Source organism: Phyllobates terribilis, unplaced genomic scaffold, assembly GCF_046119375.1.
Source record: "Phyllobates terribilis strain yellow unplaced genomic scaffold, ASM4611937v1 Scaffold_4__5_contigs__length_816908805, whole genome shotgun sequence".
Classification (NCBI taxonomy): Eukaryota; Metazoa; Chordata; class Amphibia; order Anura; family Dendrobatidae; genus Phyllobates; species Phyllobates terribilis.
Window position 1 is genome coordinate 79,356,483 of NW_027362764.1, and position 16,135 is coordinate 79,372,617.

Sequence of the window (16,135 nt, forward strand, 5' to 3'; positions counted from 1 at the left end):
GCTCGCTCTCCCCGAGGCTCGAGTGCTGTTGTTGTGATGTGGCGCCCCTGAGGGTTCGGTCGCCACAGACGTACTGCACCTCACCCAGAGGTGTGGTGTCTCCCTTTCTCTCAGGTAAGGAGGGAGTGCTGCCCGGAACCCCAACACCTACATCCAACACTACACTACCCAAGGCCAGCAGGAGGGGCAAGACGCAATGTAGTTTTCTGCTGAGCCCTGTCCCTGGCTGGGGTGGGGGGAACCCAAAGTTAGGGGGAACCAGTAGTGGGTGTGGGTGGAGGAAGTAGTTTATGGGAGCACTCATACAGTAGATATATAAAAGAAGGTAGACATCTTAACAGTAGAGAGTTGGAGTAGGGACAGTTCAGAGGAACAGTCTGGGAGCAGAGTCTCTGTAGGAGCTCTGCTCCACTACATGGGCCCAGGACTGAGGCCCAGGAGGGGAGGAGGGAGTAAGCTCCGTTCTACAGAAGGGATCCTAGGGGAATACGGCGAGTGCAGGCGGCACTCGTACACCCCGAACCAGCCAAGTGTCAGGAGGATCTAGGCCGCAAGAAGGGGACTGGCCCCTGGCCCAGTCATGCAGCTTCAAGCCTCGGCTGGAAAAACCGGAGGCTTCTGACTTCTATAGCCAGGAGCCAGACTCCCACTTCAATCCACGTAAGGTCAAGCAGGTCTGTGCAACTCCGACGGACAGGGGGGACCTGAATAGGATTCACAGTGGGAAGCGCAGGGCAGGAGGGAGTAAAGACCCAGCGTTAAGTCGGTCTAGAGAGGTACATAAGAAAGTGGGGTTCCGCCAGGTGCACCCGAACTGCCTGAGGAAGGACTAAACCCCTGCCCGGTGAGCGCAGTGCAGCGCGGGAGGCTTGCACCAGTACAGTGCACCTGTGGACTGTCTAAGAACTGTGAGTAAATCTTGGATGACTGCACTGAGCTGCCTCCGCTCCTTTATTTCGCCGGTGCCATTTCCCTCCCTGCACTACAACGCCCAGCACACCTCCATTTATTCTACACTGCCCTGAGGCCTGCTCCACCTGTGGGGAGCCGTTCCATCTCAAGCTGCCCTATCATCTGCCTCAGAAGACTGTCGCAGCGCTGGTGATCCTCACCAGACACCACAGGTGGCGTCACGAAAAATCCCAAAAAACCCATATAATAGAAGCTCCCCTTTTCACTGACCGCCCTGGGTCACGGACCGGACCAGCCACTGTGATATCCCCCCCCCGGCAACCAGAGGCCCGGCTGCCGAGTACCCCACGGCCCTGAGGGCGAGTCAGTGACATGTGACGCCGATGCCAAATGAGCCCTTGGATCAATGTCCCCGCCTATGTACAGATTGAACATGAAGAGGAAGCCCGGGTTGTGGCTTCTTTCTGACTTCCTCTTCATGTATAATCTGTACAGAGGCGGGGACAGTGACACCAGCGCTGATTGGGCGCCGGCGTCACATGTCAGAACAACAGCACGAGAGCCCTGTGGAGAGCGAGTGCTGACACCACGGACAACGACACCTGCACGGGAGGAGAGTATAGGTTTTTTATTTTATCGAGGCCAAACATTTAGTTCAAGAAGGGGTTTGTCCTAGTAGTGGACAACCCCTTTAATTTGCCTGTTAGAATGGTTTGTCAAGTCACTTGTCTACAGAATACAATAATATAATTCTTTCAACTATGTTTCTCATAAATTCACTACAAGAGAAGTACAAACACAGTGAGTTAATGCACCAATATATCCCAATGGGCTGTAAATCAGCATATCATAAATCAGGGAAGAAATTTCCTTACTTCTAACAAGAGTGTGAATATTTATACAGAATATTGTTATCAGCTGCACATGTAGATATCCCTATGTAGTAAGCAGGCCACATAGAGAAGGAGGACATAGCTCCTTCTAAAGCGATAATGTACAAGAGAATAACAGAGCTGCTTCTAAAGGGTTTGTAAAGGGTTAATCTAAGTCTCTCACTATATTCCCAAATAGTCAGCATCAACCTGAGTAAAAGGCAATTACAGGGTATACCTTGGTTGCTGCTTCTTCTAGCCCTCTCCTCCTTCCACTAATGCACTATAATACATAGGATCCATCTTACATTGCTTCTTATATAATAGCATTCATTAAATAGTAATCAGCAGAGCAAATCTACTGCTAACTCACAGTCTCCCCTCAACACAGTGATATTTTCCAGCTCAGGAGCAGTAAGTCTCACAAAGCTGTCAAAATAATAAGACAATGAAGAGCCTGTCCCATTCTTAAAGAGTTAGAGCACTTATCAGTATATTAGCGATAGAAATGTTTACTTTTCCAATTGTAATATATTTGAGAAAAAAAATAGATTTTAGTTTGCATTTACATAATGAAGTTTCTCTAATGGTGACAACTCCTTTTTAAATACAATTTTTCAATTTTTCATGTACCATTTGCAAATATTGTTTTCTTTGTAATTACAAAGAAATTGCATTATAAGTTATTTAACATGTACTTGAAGGAACTCGGAAGTGTGTACAGTATCCTGGCTGCTATCTTGAATGTGGGAAATATAGACTTCACTTCGGTGGCATCAGAACATCAGATAGATAAAAGCAACATCTCCAATCCATCAGTGCTGGAAAACTGTAAGATTCAATCATGTTAAGTCTTTTATTGTAAAGTATCACTGCACATCTTGAACTAATGCCATATAGGCAGATTATACTGCATGTCATGTATACTGATTGGACAGAGACCAACATTTTATTTATGTCTGTAGATTCTATAAAGTGTAGTTGGTTCATCAAGCTTGTCATTGTAATATCCGTCCTATTTCTTGCCGGCTTTCCTGTTTTCTCATCATATCCAAGCAGCAAAAATGTATTTTTCACAAGGGACCTTTTCATAATATAGATATGGAATATGGTGTGGAAGTAACCCACTTTAAAGAAAAAACGAACAAACATGATTTTGCGATACTCTGTTGGGAGATGTTAAGATACAGTCTGTTTTGGAATGTTGCCACCCAGTGGTTGTGATGTATATTGCAGTATGTTGATAATTTTTCTTGCATGTCCTGGTACTATCTGAATTTGTGTAAATAACAAAATTGTGGAAACGTAAGGGTGAAGAAATCTGTAGTTGCTGTTCGAGACTGTAGAGAGTACATACATTTCATAGGACCAGTTTATGATTAGACAAGGCTCCTCTGTAAAAAAAAATTGGCAGCCAATAGCTTCAATGCTCTGCATCTATTGGCTAAATATGCACTTAAAGAGGTTGTCTGGGACTTTAATATTGATAGCCTATCCTCAGGATAGGTCATCAATGGATAATCGATGGGGGGTGAAACCCAGCTCTTTCGAATGTGTAGTGGCCGCGACGGGGTACTGCACATCTGCCATCTATTCAAATTAAAAGGGGGTAGATCTGCAGTACTCGACTGTGGCCACTTGTCTGTCGACCGAGCTGTGATGTGCAGCTCTGTACCTCAGCAATTCTGGCAGCTGCGGATACCAGAAACAGCTGATCAGAGGGGGAGTCGGGTGTCGCACCCCCACCTATCAGACATTGATGACCTATTCTGGGGATAGACCTTCAATGTTAAAGTCTCGGACAACCTCTTTAAACACTTCCTGCTCCATTTGCTACCTGCATGCACAACATTTGCAGGTTAGGAGTGGACACATCTGTTTGTTCAAGACAATTCCAGTATAGTTATTTGATGATAAAGGAGCCACTACTTTGTTTTGTAGACCTTGCTTTATGTTAAAGGTCTCTCTTCACCAACACAGAATTTCAAAGACATCAATATGTTTCCGGTCTATCCTCTCTTTTGGCAGTTTTTGATGCACATAAAACCACACAGAAGATACTAAACATCTCTGATCTTTTTTACCTAAAACAATTGCTATTTTGGAAAACTTGTTTTTCAGGGTAATGAATGATCCATGAAATCATACATCTTCTTACCTATCCTCCAATTACCATGCAAAGTTTCAGCTCATAAACCTTGATAATGACCCTTTTAGCCAAATTGTCACATGGCAATATGTGTGTGAATAAATAAGAAAATCTCTATATATTTTTAAGCCACTGCATTTTTCACTTTCTTATTGATGTATTTGTTTATTGCAAGACTAATAAAATCACTAAGGCAATAGTGGTCTTCTGCTACAATGTCATTACCCTGTGCTCTAAGCATAACAAATTGGACCTCATTTCTCAAAACTAGCGGAAAAAACGTCCCTTCCAAGAACTGCGCAGCTTTCATATCTTTCAATGATCTGGAATTATGATAGCTGTACTGTGATTGGCACTTATAATAGGAAAAATAACCATTTTTTATCAATATGGCTCAGTTTGTACAGAGTGTTCTTAAATGGTCACTGTTTTCTCAATAAACTCCATTTAATGGCCCATGCAATGAGTAGCAAAGTAACAATTCTTTTATTTACCCAAAATAATTTTTTTCAGCCCTTCTGTCTAATCTACTGTCCACTTCCTGTTGTAAAGTCTAATCCGTCTCTAGCAACAGATATGCTGAGATGGATTACAGGAAGTAGGGCCGGGTCTTTTACTTACTGCTCCTTCCCATGTGTGATACTGCATACTAGCATAAAGGTGAGCTTTCACTTTAGGGCAGACAAGCCATTAAATAATGGGAGAAGCAATACATGCTGAATGATAAGGGATAAGAAGTTCCAGCACATATGGTGCTAGCAGTATACTGATGAAGAGGGGTAGCCCACTAAAAAAGAGTGGGCGGCTAGTTATAGAATATGAGAATATTTTGGACATACATATATGTATATATGTATGTATATATGTATACATATATATATATGTATTAAACATATATAGGCATTAAAAGCAGTTTTAACTTTTTGAGGGGCACAAAGGCAGCAACACAATCTCAGATTGGGTGAAATGACTGGTGCACTTTAAGTAAGCGGAGGGTCTGCCTAGTTGAGAAAATACATTTCAAAAATTCTATTATCAGTTTATCACAATCTCAGACCACTTGGAAATAAACAGAAAACAGAAAGAAAAATACTTTTTTTCTATTTGAAAACTTTGCTCAGACTTTTTAGCAAACCCAGTAAAAATAAAAATATGCCATAAACAACAGCTGTGCTTCATCTCCTGAGGTTTAATACATTTTAGCATAATGGATTCTTGATGGTACAAAAGCTCATTTAATTTTGAACTAAAAATTTCCTGACACATCATCACATCACAGCTTAGAACCTAAACAAGTGGTTTATAGGGAGAACTGAGTTTACGTAAATTATAGGCTTCAACCTCCTAGGTTTTTTAATGACTCTATTCTCTTTTTAGAGTTCTTGATTGGTCCAGTAATTACAAAGAACATGGCTAGACACAAGTTAAAGGGAAGGTTTTTGTTATGTAATCTGAGAGTGCCATGATGTAGGAGCAGAGGCCCTGATTCCAGTGATATATCACTTACTGGGCTGTATATAGCTGTCTCAATAAAATTAGTGTTTTATCAGCAGAAGATTATCAATGCAGGACTAGGTGTTTCATGCCTCCTGGTCAACCCAATCCATGTAACCTGCTCTCACCACTGATTAGCAGCTTTCTGTCAATATACAGTGTACACAGAAGTCAGCCAATCAGTGGTGTGGGCGGGGTTATATACAGCTCAGCAATCCAAGCTCTGCTAGTTCTGCAGCAGAGAAAACTATAATTCTATTGTGGCACCCCAGGGGTCCGATTGCCACAGTGGCATTGCCTCCCTCACAAGGGGTGATACCATGCCTGGAAGCAAGGAGGGGTCCCCTAATCAGGTTTACCAGCATACAACACTTTCCTGGCTCCAGACCAGAAAGGGGAGCTCCTCCCCTTAGCAACTGGAATCTGGAGGCGGGGTTACTGAGAGTGAGTGGAGAGGAGTTGAAGACAGGACAGCGACGTGGAAGGACCTGGGGAAGGGAGCTGTAGACAAGCTCGCCCCAAAGAGAAGCGCAAAGGAACCGGACACCGGAGTCCGTGGTTGTGGGGCACTGAAGGCCCAGCAGCAGAATCTGGAGGGTAGGAGACTGCAGGTCTCCTGGCCCCACCAGACGCCTGGTGGCTCAGCAGCATCACAGGTCCCAGCATCGCCACGTGGGAGCAACAATTGAGGAAGGCTCGAGCTGCCTGCCATACGGGTGAGCATACGGGTGAGCATAAAGACGTTTTACTCAGGAACGAGGGCCGCAGCATAGCTTCAAGCAGCAGGGCCAAAGAGAATAGAGCAGAGGGAAGGCCTACAACTTCACCTGGCGAGGTGGATCCCCAACTTGCTTCCAGGCCGCCCGGACGTCCACTACCTGCTAGTACCCGTGCCCCGGTCTGCTCTGCCAAACCGCAAGTAAAGCTAAGAGGAAATGTGTTAATGTGTTGTCTGTTCATTACCTGTGTCCTCAGCCCTGCACGACACTGTCCCAGCCGACAACATCTACTCTACAATTCATCATATACTGCCCTGGGGCTAAGCTCTGCCTGTGGAGAGCTGAACCAACTCTGCTGCGTCACCATCAGCTCCAGTGGTTCTGCACTGCTGCAACGGCCCCATATAGCCGCATACCACAGGTGGCATCACGAATATTATTCCCCTTCCACTTTTCCTTTAATTGACCGCCCTGGGTCACGGACCGGGTCACTGCCACCGTGACATCCCCAGCACCGACCGGCCAGGCTACCGAGTACCCCACGGCCCAGGGGGCGCGTCATACTTGGCGTCACGAACAGGATAAACGAAGCCTGGTATAACCAGGTACTATGTGCCATAGACTTTGCTGAACTGTATCATCACGTCATTTGCCGTCAGTCGAGGGGAAGCAGGAGGCCCCAATCCGGAACCGCCGGGTAAGCGATCCCTCTCGCCGGCAGAGCAGCATACTGGTACATCAGCAGAAACCCAGGACCTGGCTGAGGTTCACTAGGGGGGAGGAAGATGCCCAACTTGGGAGAGGATTCAGCCGCGGCCGCTGCCACTGTAATGCCGTTATCAATGCCATATATCATAGAATCATAGAATGGTAGAGTTGGAAGGGACCTCCTTGGTCATCTGGTCCAACCCCCTGCTCAAAGCAGGATTCACTAGATCATCTCAGACAGATGTTTGTCCAGCCTCTATTTGAAGACGTCCATTGAAGGGGAACTCACCACCTCTCGTGGCAGCCTGTTCCACTCATTAATCACCCTAACTGTCAAAAAGTTTTTTCTAATATCTAATCTGTGTCTCCTCCCATTTAGTTTCATCCCATTGCTTCTAGTCTTTCCTTGTGCAAATGAGAATAAAGATGATCCTTCTACAATGTGACAGCCCTTGACATATTTGTAGACAGCTATTCAGTCTCCTCTCAGTCTTCTTTTTTGCAAGCTAAACATTCCCAAATCCTGCAACCGTTCCTCATAGGACATGGTTTGCAGACCAGTCACCATTCTGGTCGCTCTTCTCTGAACTTGCTCCAGTTTGTCTATGTCTTTTTTAAAATGTGGTGCCCAAAACTGTACACAGTATTCCAGATGAGGTCTGACCAAAGAGGAGTAAAGACCGATAATGACTTCACGTGATCTAGACTGTATGCTTCTGTTAATACATCCCAGAATTGTATTTGCCTTTTTTGCTGCTGCATCACACTGTTGACTCATGTTCAGTCTATGATCTATTAGTATACCTAAGTCTTTTTCACATGTACTGTTGCTTAGCTCTATTCCTCCCATTCTGTATATGCTTTTTTCATTTTTATTGCCCAGATGTAGTACTTTGCATTTTTCCCTGTTAAAAACCATTCTGTTGGTTGCTGCCCACTGCTATAGTTTATTTAGGTCTTTTTGAATCCTCTCTCTCTCTTCTCTAGTATTAGCTATCCCTCCTAGCTTTGTGTCATCAGCAAATTTAATCAGTTTACCCTCAATTCCTTCATCTAAATCATTGATAAAGATGTTGAACAATACAGGTCCCAGGACGGAGCCCTGTGGTACCCCACTTGAGACATTCATCCAGCTGGATGTGAAGCCATTTACAACCACCCTTTGAGTCCGATCACTAAGCCAGTTATGAATCCACCTAACAGTTGCCTGGTCCATTGCATACTTGGTCATTTTTTCAATAAGGATGGTGTGAGATACTTTGTCAAATGCTTTGCTGAAGTCAAGATATACTATATCTACAGCATTTCCCTGATCCACCCAGTCAGTGATTCTGTCATAGAAGGAAATTAAGTTAGTCTGACATGACTTGTTAGTTACAAACCCATGCTGACTCTGGTTAATCACTTCATTCTTATCCATGTACTTACATACATGTTGTTTAATAATTTGTTCAAAGATCTTTCCTGGTATAGAAGTCAGACTCACCGGCCTATAGTTCCCTGGGTCCACCTTCTTTCCCTTTTTGAAGATAGGAACAACATTTGCTCTTCTCCAGTCTTCTGGGACTTGTCCTGTTCTCCAAGAATTTTCAAAGATTATGGAGAGTGTTTCTAAAATTTCTTCTACGATCTCCTTCAGTACTCTGGGGTGTAATTCATCTGGACCTGGAGACTTGAACTCATTTATGTTAGCTAAATATTCCCTCACAATCTTTCTGTTTACAGATAACTTGGATTCCTCTATTCCTTTAAAAGGACAGTGAAGATCAGTTGATGTTACATTTTCTTTCTGAGAGAAAACAGATGCAAAATAGGAATTAAAAAGTTCGGCCTTCTCAACATCCTCTCTTACCATTTCTCCATTTTCATCCTGTAAAAATCCTATAGCATCTTTGACTTTTCTTTTACTTTTGACATACCCCCAAAATCCTTTTTTATTGCTTTTGACATCTCTTGCAAGCCTTAATTCATTGTCAGCTTTAGCTACCCTGATACGTGCCCTGCAGGATCTGCAGACTGCATTATAATCTTCTTTAGATATGCCTCCCTCTTTCCATTTAATAAACATTTCTTTCTTTCTTTTTAGCATGTGTTTAAGTTCTGTGTTCATCCATCCTGGTTTCCTTAAATGCTTCCCATTCTTCCTACTTTTCGGGATTGTTAACGATTGTGCTTTGAGAATCTCATTTTTAAAAATTTCCCATCCTTCCTGGACATTTTTGTCCTTAAGGACATCCAGCCATTGGATCCCTCCTATTCTCTTTCTGAGTCTCTTAAAATCTGCCTTTCTAAAATCTAACCTTGAAGTTTGAGTCTTCACATGTCTTCCTCCTCTAGTTATCCAAAATTCTATAATAGAATGATCGCTGCCTCCTAGGGTCCCAGCCACCTTTACCTCCTCAACCATTTCCTCCCTGTTTATAAGGATTAGATCCAAAGTAGATTCCTTTGTTTTCTCCCCTACCTTTTGGAAGATAAAGTTGTCAGCAAGAGAGGATAAGAATTTGCTTGACCTGTTAGTTTTACTTGAGAGAGATTCCCAACAAATGTCTGGATAGTTGAAATCTCCCATGACCACTACGTCATATTTTTTGGAGAACTTGGTCATTTGATACATAAAGAGTTCATCCATATCTTCAGCTTGCCCAGGTGGCCTGTAGTAAATGCCTACAATGGTGTCCTTTCCGTTGTTCTCTCCTTGTATTCTTACCCAAACAGTTTCCACAGAACTCCCAGTCTCTGAAGCTTCAATCTCTGTGCAGATATACGCTTTTCTAACATACAATGCAACACCTCCTCCTCGTTTATCAAGTCTGTTTCTTGCAAATAAGTTGTATCCTTTTAGCCTTTTATTCCAATCATGTGTATCGTCCCACCAAGTTTCAGTGATTCCAATGACATCATATTCCTTTTCCTGCATTAGTAGTTCCAATTCTCCTTGTTTGTTGCCCATGCTTTGTGCATTTGTATAAAAACATTTTAGTTTGTGATTGGTTTCTCTTCCTCCCATATTTTTATTATTTAAATTGTTTTGTCTTTGTTCTTCCTTTCCACTTACAGTAGCAGAGATCTCAATAGTATTTGTCAGCTGTATGGCTTTTTCTGGCCTTTTGCTTCCCTTCCCACATTGTTCTAGTTTAAAGCTCTTCTGATGAGTGTAGCAAGGCGACTTCCAAATACATGTTTTCCAGTCTTTGTAAGGTGCACCCCATCTCTAGCAAGTAGTCCATCGTATAGGTAATTCATTCCGTGATCCAGAAATCCAAATCCTTGTTGACGGCACCATCGACGTAGCCAGTTGTTCACCTGTAGAATCTTATTCCACCTCATTGTTCCATGGCCATCCACTGGGAGGATGGATGAGAAGACCACCTGCGCTCCCAATTCTTTCACTTTCTTGCCTAAGTCTTCAAAGTCACTGCAGATGGTTTCCAGGTCCTTTCTTGCGGTGTCATTTGTCCCCACATGTATTAGCAGGAATGGGTAGTGATCTGTAGGCCTGAAGAGTCTTGATATCCTGTCAGACACATCTTTAATTTTTGCTCCTGGAAGACAGCACATTTCTCTTGAGGTTATGTCTGGTCTGCAGATAGCGGCCTCTGTTCCTCTTAACAGGGAATCCCCCATGACCACCACTCTCCGTTTTTTCTTCACAACATTCTTCTTTCTCCATCCAGGAGGATTCTGAGGGCTTACAAGGTTATTCATTGCTGGCAAAGTCTTATTTTGCTGTATTTCTTCATGGTTCTCCTGCGTGAGAGCCTGGTACTGGTTCCTGAGCAGTATGGGTGCTGACTGCCTCTCGATCCTCCTGCTTCTGTGGGTCACATGCTTCCACTCCTCTGTTTCGTCAGGTGCAGTTCGAATTTCTTCTCTTTCTGAATCATGAAGAGATAATTCTGCTCTGTCTAAGAACTCTTCACCTTCCTTAATGATTTTCAAGGTAGTTAACCTCTCTTCTAGATTTCGCAACTTTTCCTCCAACAGGGACACAAGCTTGCATTTCTGGCATGTGAAGTTTGGCTTTTCCACTGGCAAGTCTGTGAACATGTAGCAGGATATGCAGCTCACCAAATGGCTCCTGGACTCTTCCATGTTCTTATTGTTAATGTTCTGAAAACAGTGAAAAAGGCTTAAAAAAAAGCTTCAAAATGCGCACGCCGGTAGGCGCGCGGTTTACCGATGTCCTCTTTTCAGCTCCAACAGCCAAAATCCAGTGTTCTTTGAGCTCGCGGAGACTCTTCACTTACCCTAAAATGCAGTGGGAATATGCAAATTATCTCCTCAGGACTCCTCCCCGTGGTTGCCCCAGTACTCAGGGGAGTCGCACACCCTTAGCAACTTTGAGGAGAGACTGCGCAGTTTGTTCCAAGTGTACCCCCTGTCTGAAGAGCAAAAAGTCAGCATCGTCATAGGCCAGCTAATCGGTGCAGCCCAGAGGGAGGTGAAGTCCTGGCCAGGCAGGGACAAAAGCACTGTTAAGGAAATACTGGCCCGGTTAAAGGATACCTTTGACACCCGCACAGCAGCAGAGATTAAAATGAAGTTCTACGGGTGCAAACAAAGGGTGCAGTACAGTGTACGGGACTATGCTCTAAACCTGCAGGAGGTGTTGCGGGCCATTAAACAAGTAGACACTGACAGTGTGCGAGACGAGGACAGATTGCTAACCGAACAGTTTATTGAGGGGCTCCTGTCTAACGCTCACCGGACACAGCTGCGCATTATAGCTCTGCAAAACCCTGATCTGGACTTTGTGCAATTTAAAGACCAGGCCATCTGGGTGCTGCGAGAATCAACCCCAAGTGGCAGTGCACTCCTCCGGCGCCCAACTCTCACATACCACCAGGAGGTGGCGTCCTTTTCCTCGGCACCTGTGGAGGCTGACGCGCAGACCCTAGATAATGACCCATCTGCAGACCTACGCCTTGAGGTCCAGGAGCTGAACAAAAGTGTGGCTACACTAACCAAAACCGTGCAGGTCATGCAAGTGTCTCCAAAGGAAAGAATCCAGCTGGCTTCCAGTCCAGATGACGTCCCGTGGTGACAACAGAGAAGGATTGCACCGACCAGAGGGAGAAACAGCGATCGCTACGACAAGAACGGACAACCCATCTGTCGTCGCTGTCACAAGGCGGGGCACATCGCAAGATTCTGCAATTTAAATGAGCAACCCCTGGGGCAGAGGGCCAACCCCAGGAGTAAGACAACCAGGCCCACAAAGTTGGCGAGACAAGTACATGGGAGGACGATTGGTCCTACCTGTCGTGCTTGATGGCATCCAGATGAACACCGGTTCCCAGGTGACAATGATGCCATATATCCTTTATAAACAATACTGGACTGATTCAGACATTACCTGCAGTCCAGATGAACATATTAATATCTTTGCCAACAATGGTCAGCCCCTGCCTCAGATGGGGTATAAAGAGGTGACCATAAAGGTTGGCCGAGTAGAATTGCTATCACAATCGATGATTATTGTTGATATTGATCGCCGAGAAAGCCATCCTATGATAACTATAGGCACCAATGTGATAGAGAATTGTCTTGGGGAAATTATTCTTTTGTTGCAACAGGTCGCAGAGACTGCCAGTTCTAGTCAGCAGCAAGTTCTGCAGAAGGAGATGAAAGCCCTGATGCAGAGACAACAGGTAGAGTCGGCAGTGTCAGAATGAGTTATCCATTCCTAATTGCAATGTCCCCTAGGAGTGAAATGTTAATATGGTGTCGGGCAGCAATAGGTCTCAGGGGTCAAGATTATCAGGCCCTGGTAGAACCTGTGTACTCTGATAGTAGGCCCACCATCTTGACAGCCAGGGGTGTAGTCGATGTCCGCAAGGGATAGTACCGATACGCATCCTGAATTGTGGGGAGAAAGAGGTCCATTTACCCCGGTATGCCACCCTTGCTAAGTTGTTCACTGTCAGTAACAACGCAATAAAGGCAGTGGAACCCTTGCCTCCATCCGAACAGGCGGAAAACAGTGGCCCCAAGGGGCAGATGGAGGATTGGTTTCAGAAGCTACAAGTAGGCACAGACTCCACCCCTTTGCACCAAAAGCATGGAGTATACCGGGTGGTCCAAGAATATGAGTGAGTCTTTAGCAAACACCTACTAGATTTTGGGCAGGTAAAAGGGGTCCAACATCATATCCCCACAGGCGATCATCCGCCCATTAAAGAGAGGTACCGGCCTGTACCCCCAGCTCACTACAAATGTGCCAAGGGAATGGTACAGGAGATGAAGGAGGCTGGGGTGATCAGATATAGTTGTAGCCCCTGGGCAGCTCCATTAGTCCTCGTTAGAAAGAAAGATGGTACAATGAGGATGTGTGTTGATTACAGGCAGATTAACCGCATTACACATAAGGACGCCTACCCATTACCCAGAATTGAGGAATCATTAGCTGCACTGAGAACCGCTAACATTTCTCCATTTTAGATCTCACCAGTGGGTATTGGCTGGTTCCCGTGGCAGAGGCGGACAGAGAGAAGACCGCATCTACAACAACAATGGGCCTCTGCGAGTTCAACTGCATGCCATTCGGGCTCTGCAACGCCCCAGGAACTTTCCAGTGGTTAATGGAGTGTTGCCTAGGACACAAAAACTTTGAAACCGTTCTGCTGTACCTAGACGACATAATTGTCTACTCAAAGACATACGAAAACCACCTGGAGCACCTGGCCGAGGTGTTCGAAGCCCTATCTGGTTATGGCCTGAAAGTAAAGCCGACCATGTGCCACCTGTTGAAGCCCAAGGTGCTGTACCTAGGTCATGTGGTAAGCGCCAAAGGTGTAGCACCAGACCCTGAAAAAGTCACCGTGATCAAGGACTGGCCAAGACCCTCCACTATCAAGGAAGTGCGGCAGTTCCTCGGGCTGGTAGGCTACTACAGGAGATTCATCAAGGGTTTCACCAAGATAGCGGCACCCATGCAGGACCTCTTAGTGGGCCAGTCGAAGAGAGCCAACAACCCGAATCCTCAGTTCAAATGGGGTAAACCAGAAGACAAATCCTTCACTCGACTGAAAGTGGCTCTTACTGGAGACAAAGTCCTGACCTACCCCAACTATGGCCAACCCTTTATACTCCATATGGATGCCAGCAACGTGGGATTGGGAGCGGTGCTGTCCCAGGTACAGCAGGGTAGAGAGAGAGTGATTGCCTACGCCAGCAGGAATCTCCGTCCCACGGAAAGGAACCCCGACAACTATAGTTCCTTTAAGTTGGAGTTTTTAGCCATAGCCTGGGCTGTAAAAGAACGCTTCAAACACTACCTCGCCTCCTCCAGAATTACAGTCTCCACGGATAACAACCCGCTGACGCACCTGGACTCAGCTAAGCTTGGTGTCCTAGAACAGCGATGGATGGCTTGACTGTCCAACTACGAGTTTACCATCAAGTATTGGGCAGGGCATAAAAACGCTAATGCTGATGTGCTGTCCAGGATTCCCAACTTGCCAGATGGGGGAGAAGATCCGGAAGAGCTGGAGGAGATAGAGCTACCCGTTTTCCATCGTCATGGGGTGACCCAGTGCTCCCACTGTGTGAGGGAAAAGCGCTCCGCCAACAGAGAGGCCACGTTTAACCCATTGCCCCACCATGGATGGGCAGAGATGCGGGATAGCGACCTGGCTGTCCACCTAGTAAAGGAGTTGCTGACACAAGCTGACTCGTACCCTGATCCAGATGCTCCACAGGAGACCCAACAGTTGTGGAAGGAGAAGGGCAAGCTGTTCATCTACGAGGGAAAGCTGTGTCGAAGAAACATCAACTCCTGGACACACGAACTTGTCTGGAAGGTGGTAGTCCCGAAGCGAGATGCACCAATGGTCTTAGAGGCATACCACGATGGAGCAGGACACTTCGGGTGGAAGAAGTTGGAAGTCCTGCTATGTGAGCGATTCTACTGGGTTGGCATGAGGAAAGCAATCGAGAGATGGTGTCGAGAATGTGGTCCATGCAACCTGAGACGGAAAGACCGTGATAGCCAGAGGGCTCCCCTGTAGCCCATAATCACCAAGCAACCACTTGAACTGGTAGCCTTGGACCACGTGAAGCTAGCCCCAAGCCGGTCAGGCTATGTCTACGCTCTCACCATAGTAGACCACTACTCCCGATTCCTGGTAGTAGTGCCAGTGAAGGATCACACGGCTAAGACGGCAGCCAAAGCGTTTCAACAACACTTTTGTCGCCCGCACGGTTACCCTGAACGAGTGCTTACCGATCAAGGTCCAGCCTTTGAAGCAGAAGTGTTTCAGGAATTCTGTAACCTGTACGGCTGCAGGAAAATAAGGACGACGCCGTATCATCCCCAGACCAATGGGTTGTGTGAGAAAATGAACCAGGTGGTAATAGACCTGTTGAAGACGTTGCCCCTTGAAGAACGTAGCCTGTGACAAAGAAGTTACCGGATTTGATAGACCTATATAACCACATCCTGGTGAACTCCAACAACTGTACACCCGCCTACCTGATGAGGGCAATACCTGGTAAGCTACCCATTGACTTAGACATGGGAGTTTTAACACCTGAGACGACATCACCAGATGCAGATTGGGATACAGCGACAATACCGCAAGGTGCAAGAATGTGTAGAGAGAAGTTTGTCCCAGGCGAGACAGAGGCAGGAGAGAACTTATAATCAGCACGCATCTGCAGTTCCTTGTCACCTGGAGAACAGGTACTCAGAAGGAAGAGACAAGTTCACAAATTAGATGATCAGTGGGAGGTTGAGCCATACACCGTCTTACCTTCGAATTTCGACAACACCAAGGTATGTCTCATCAGTAAAGATGGAGGAGAGACTTCGGTGACAGTCTCGTGAGACCACCTGAAGCTATGCCCTGATCAATTGAGACACCAAGAGGAAGACAAAAACAGCCCCCAGCACACAGAAAAGGTGGAAGAGACGGTTCAAACCATCCTTGGAGAATTTCCCCGGTCAATTTCCCCGGTTGTGGACGCAGGTGAATCAAGCAACCGTGGTACCTGTCTTGACCTTTCCCCAAGTAGCCTTACCGGAAGCAGCAGAGACTCCAGAACATCTGGAAGACCAGACGGCCCCAGCAACAGATGCCACCACTGAGTGGTACGAGTGAATCTACCCCCTGCTAGTGGTGAATCTGTCAGTCCCATGGTGAGTTTAGGAGTTCGCAGAAGGAAATCTGGTATACCAGTACTACGTAGGTCCACAAGAAGCGTAGGGAATAGTGCACCCACCACTCCAGCGGTAAACACTAGAAATCCGGGTAGGTCATTGGCAACAAATGTACTTC

General features: G+C 45.8%; 1 protein-coding gene across 1 annotated transcript in view; it reads left to right on the forward strand.

Annotated features, from left to right (window-relative positions):
• The window catches only part of MYO3A (myosin IIIA), a 308,489-nt gene that overhangs the window by 157,967 nt on the left and 134,387 nt on the right, over positions 1-16,135 (forward strand). Inside the window, exon 17 of the mRNA XM_073677531.1 lies at positions 2,489-2,615. Coding sequence (XP_073533632.1) covers positions 2,489-2,615 — 127 coding nt within the window. The remainder of the gene's footprint in view (positions 1-2,488; positions 2,616-16,135) is intronic.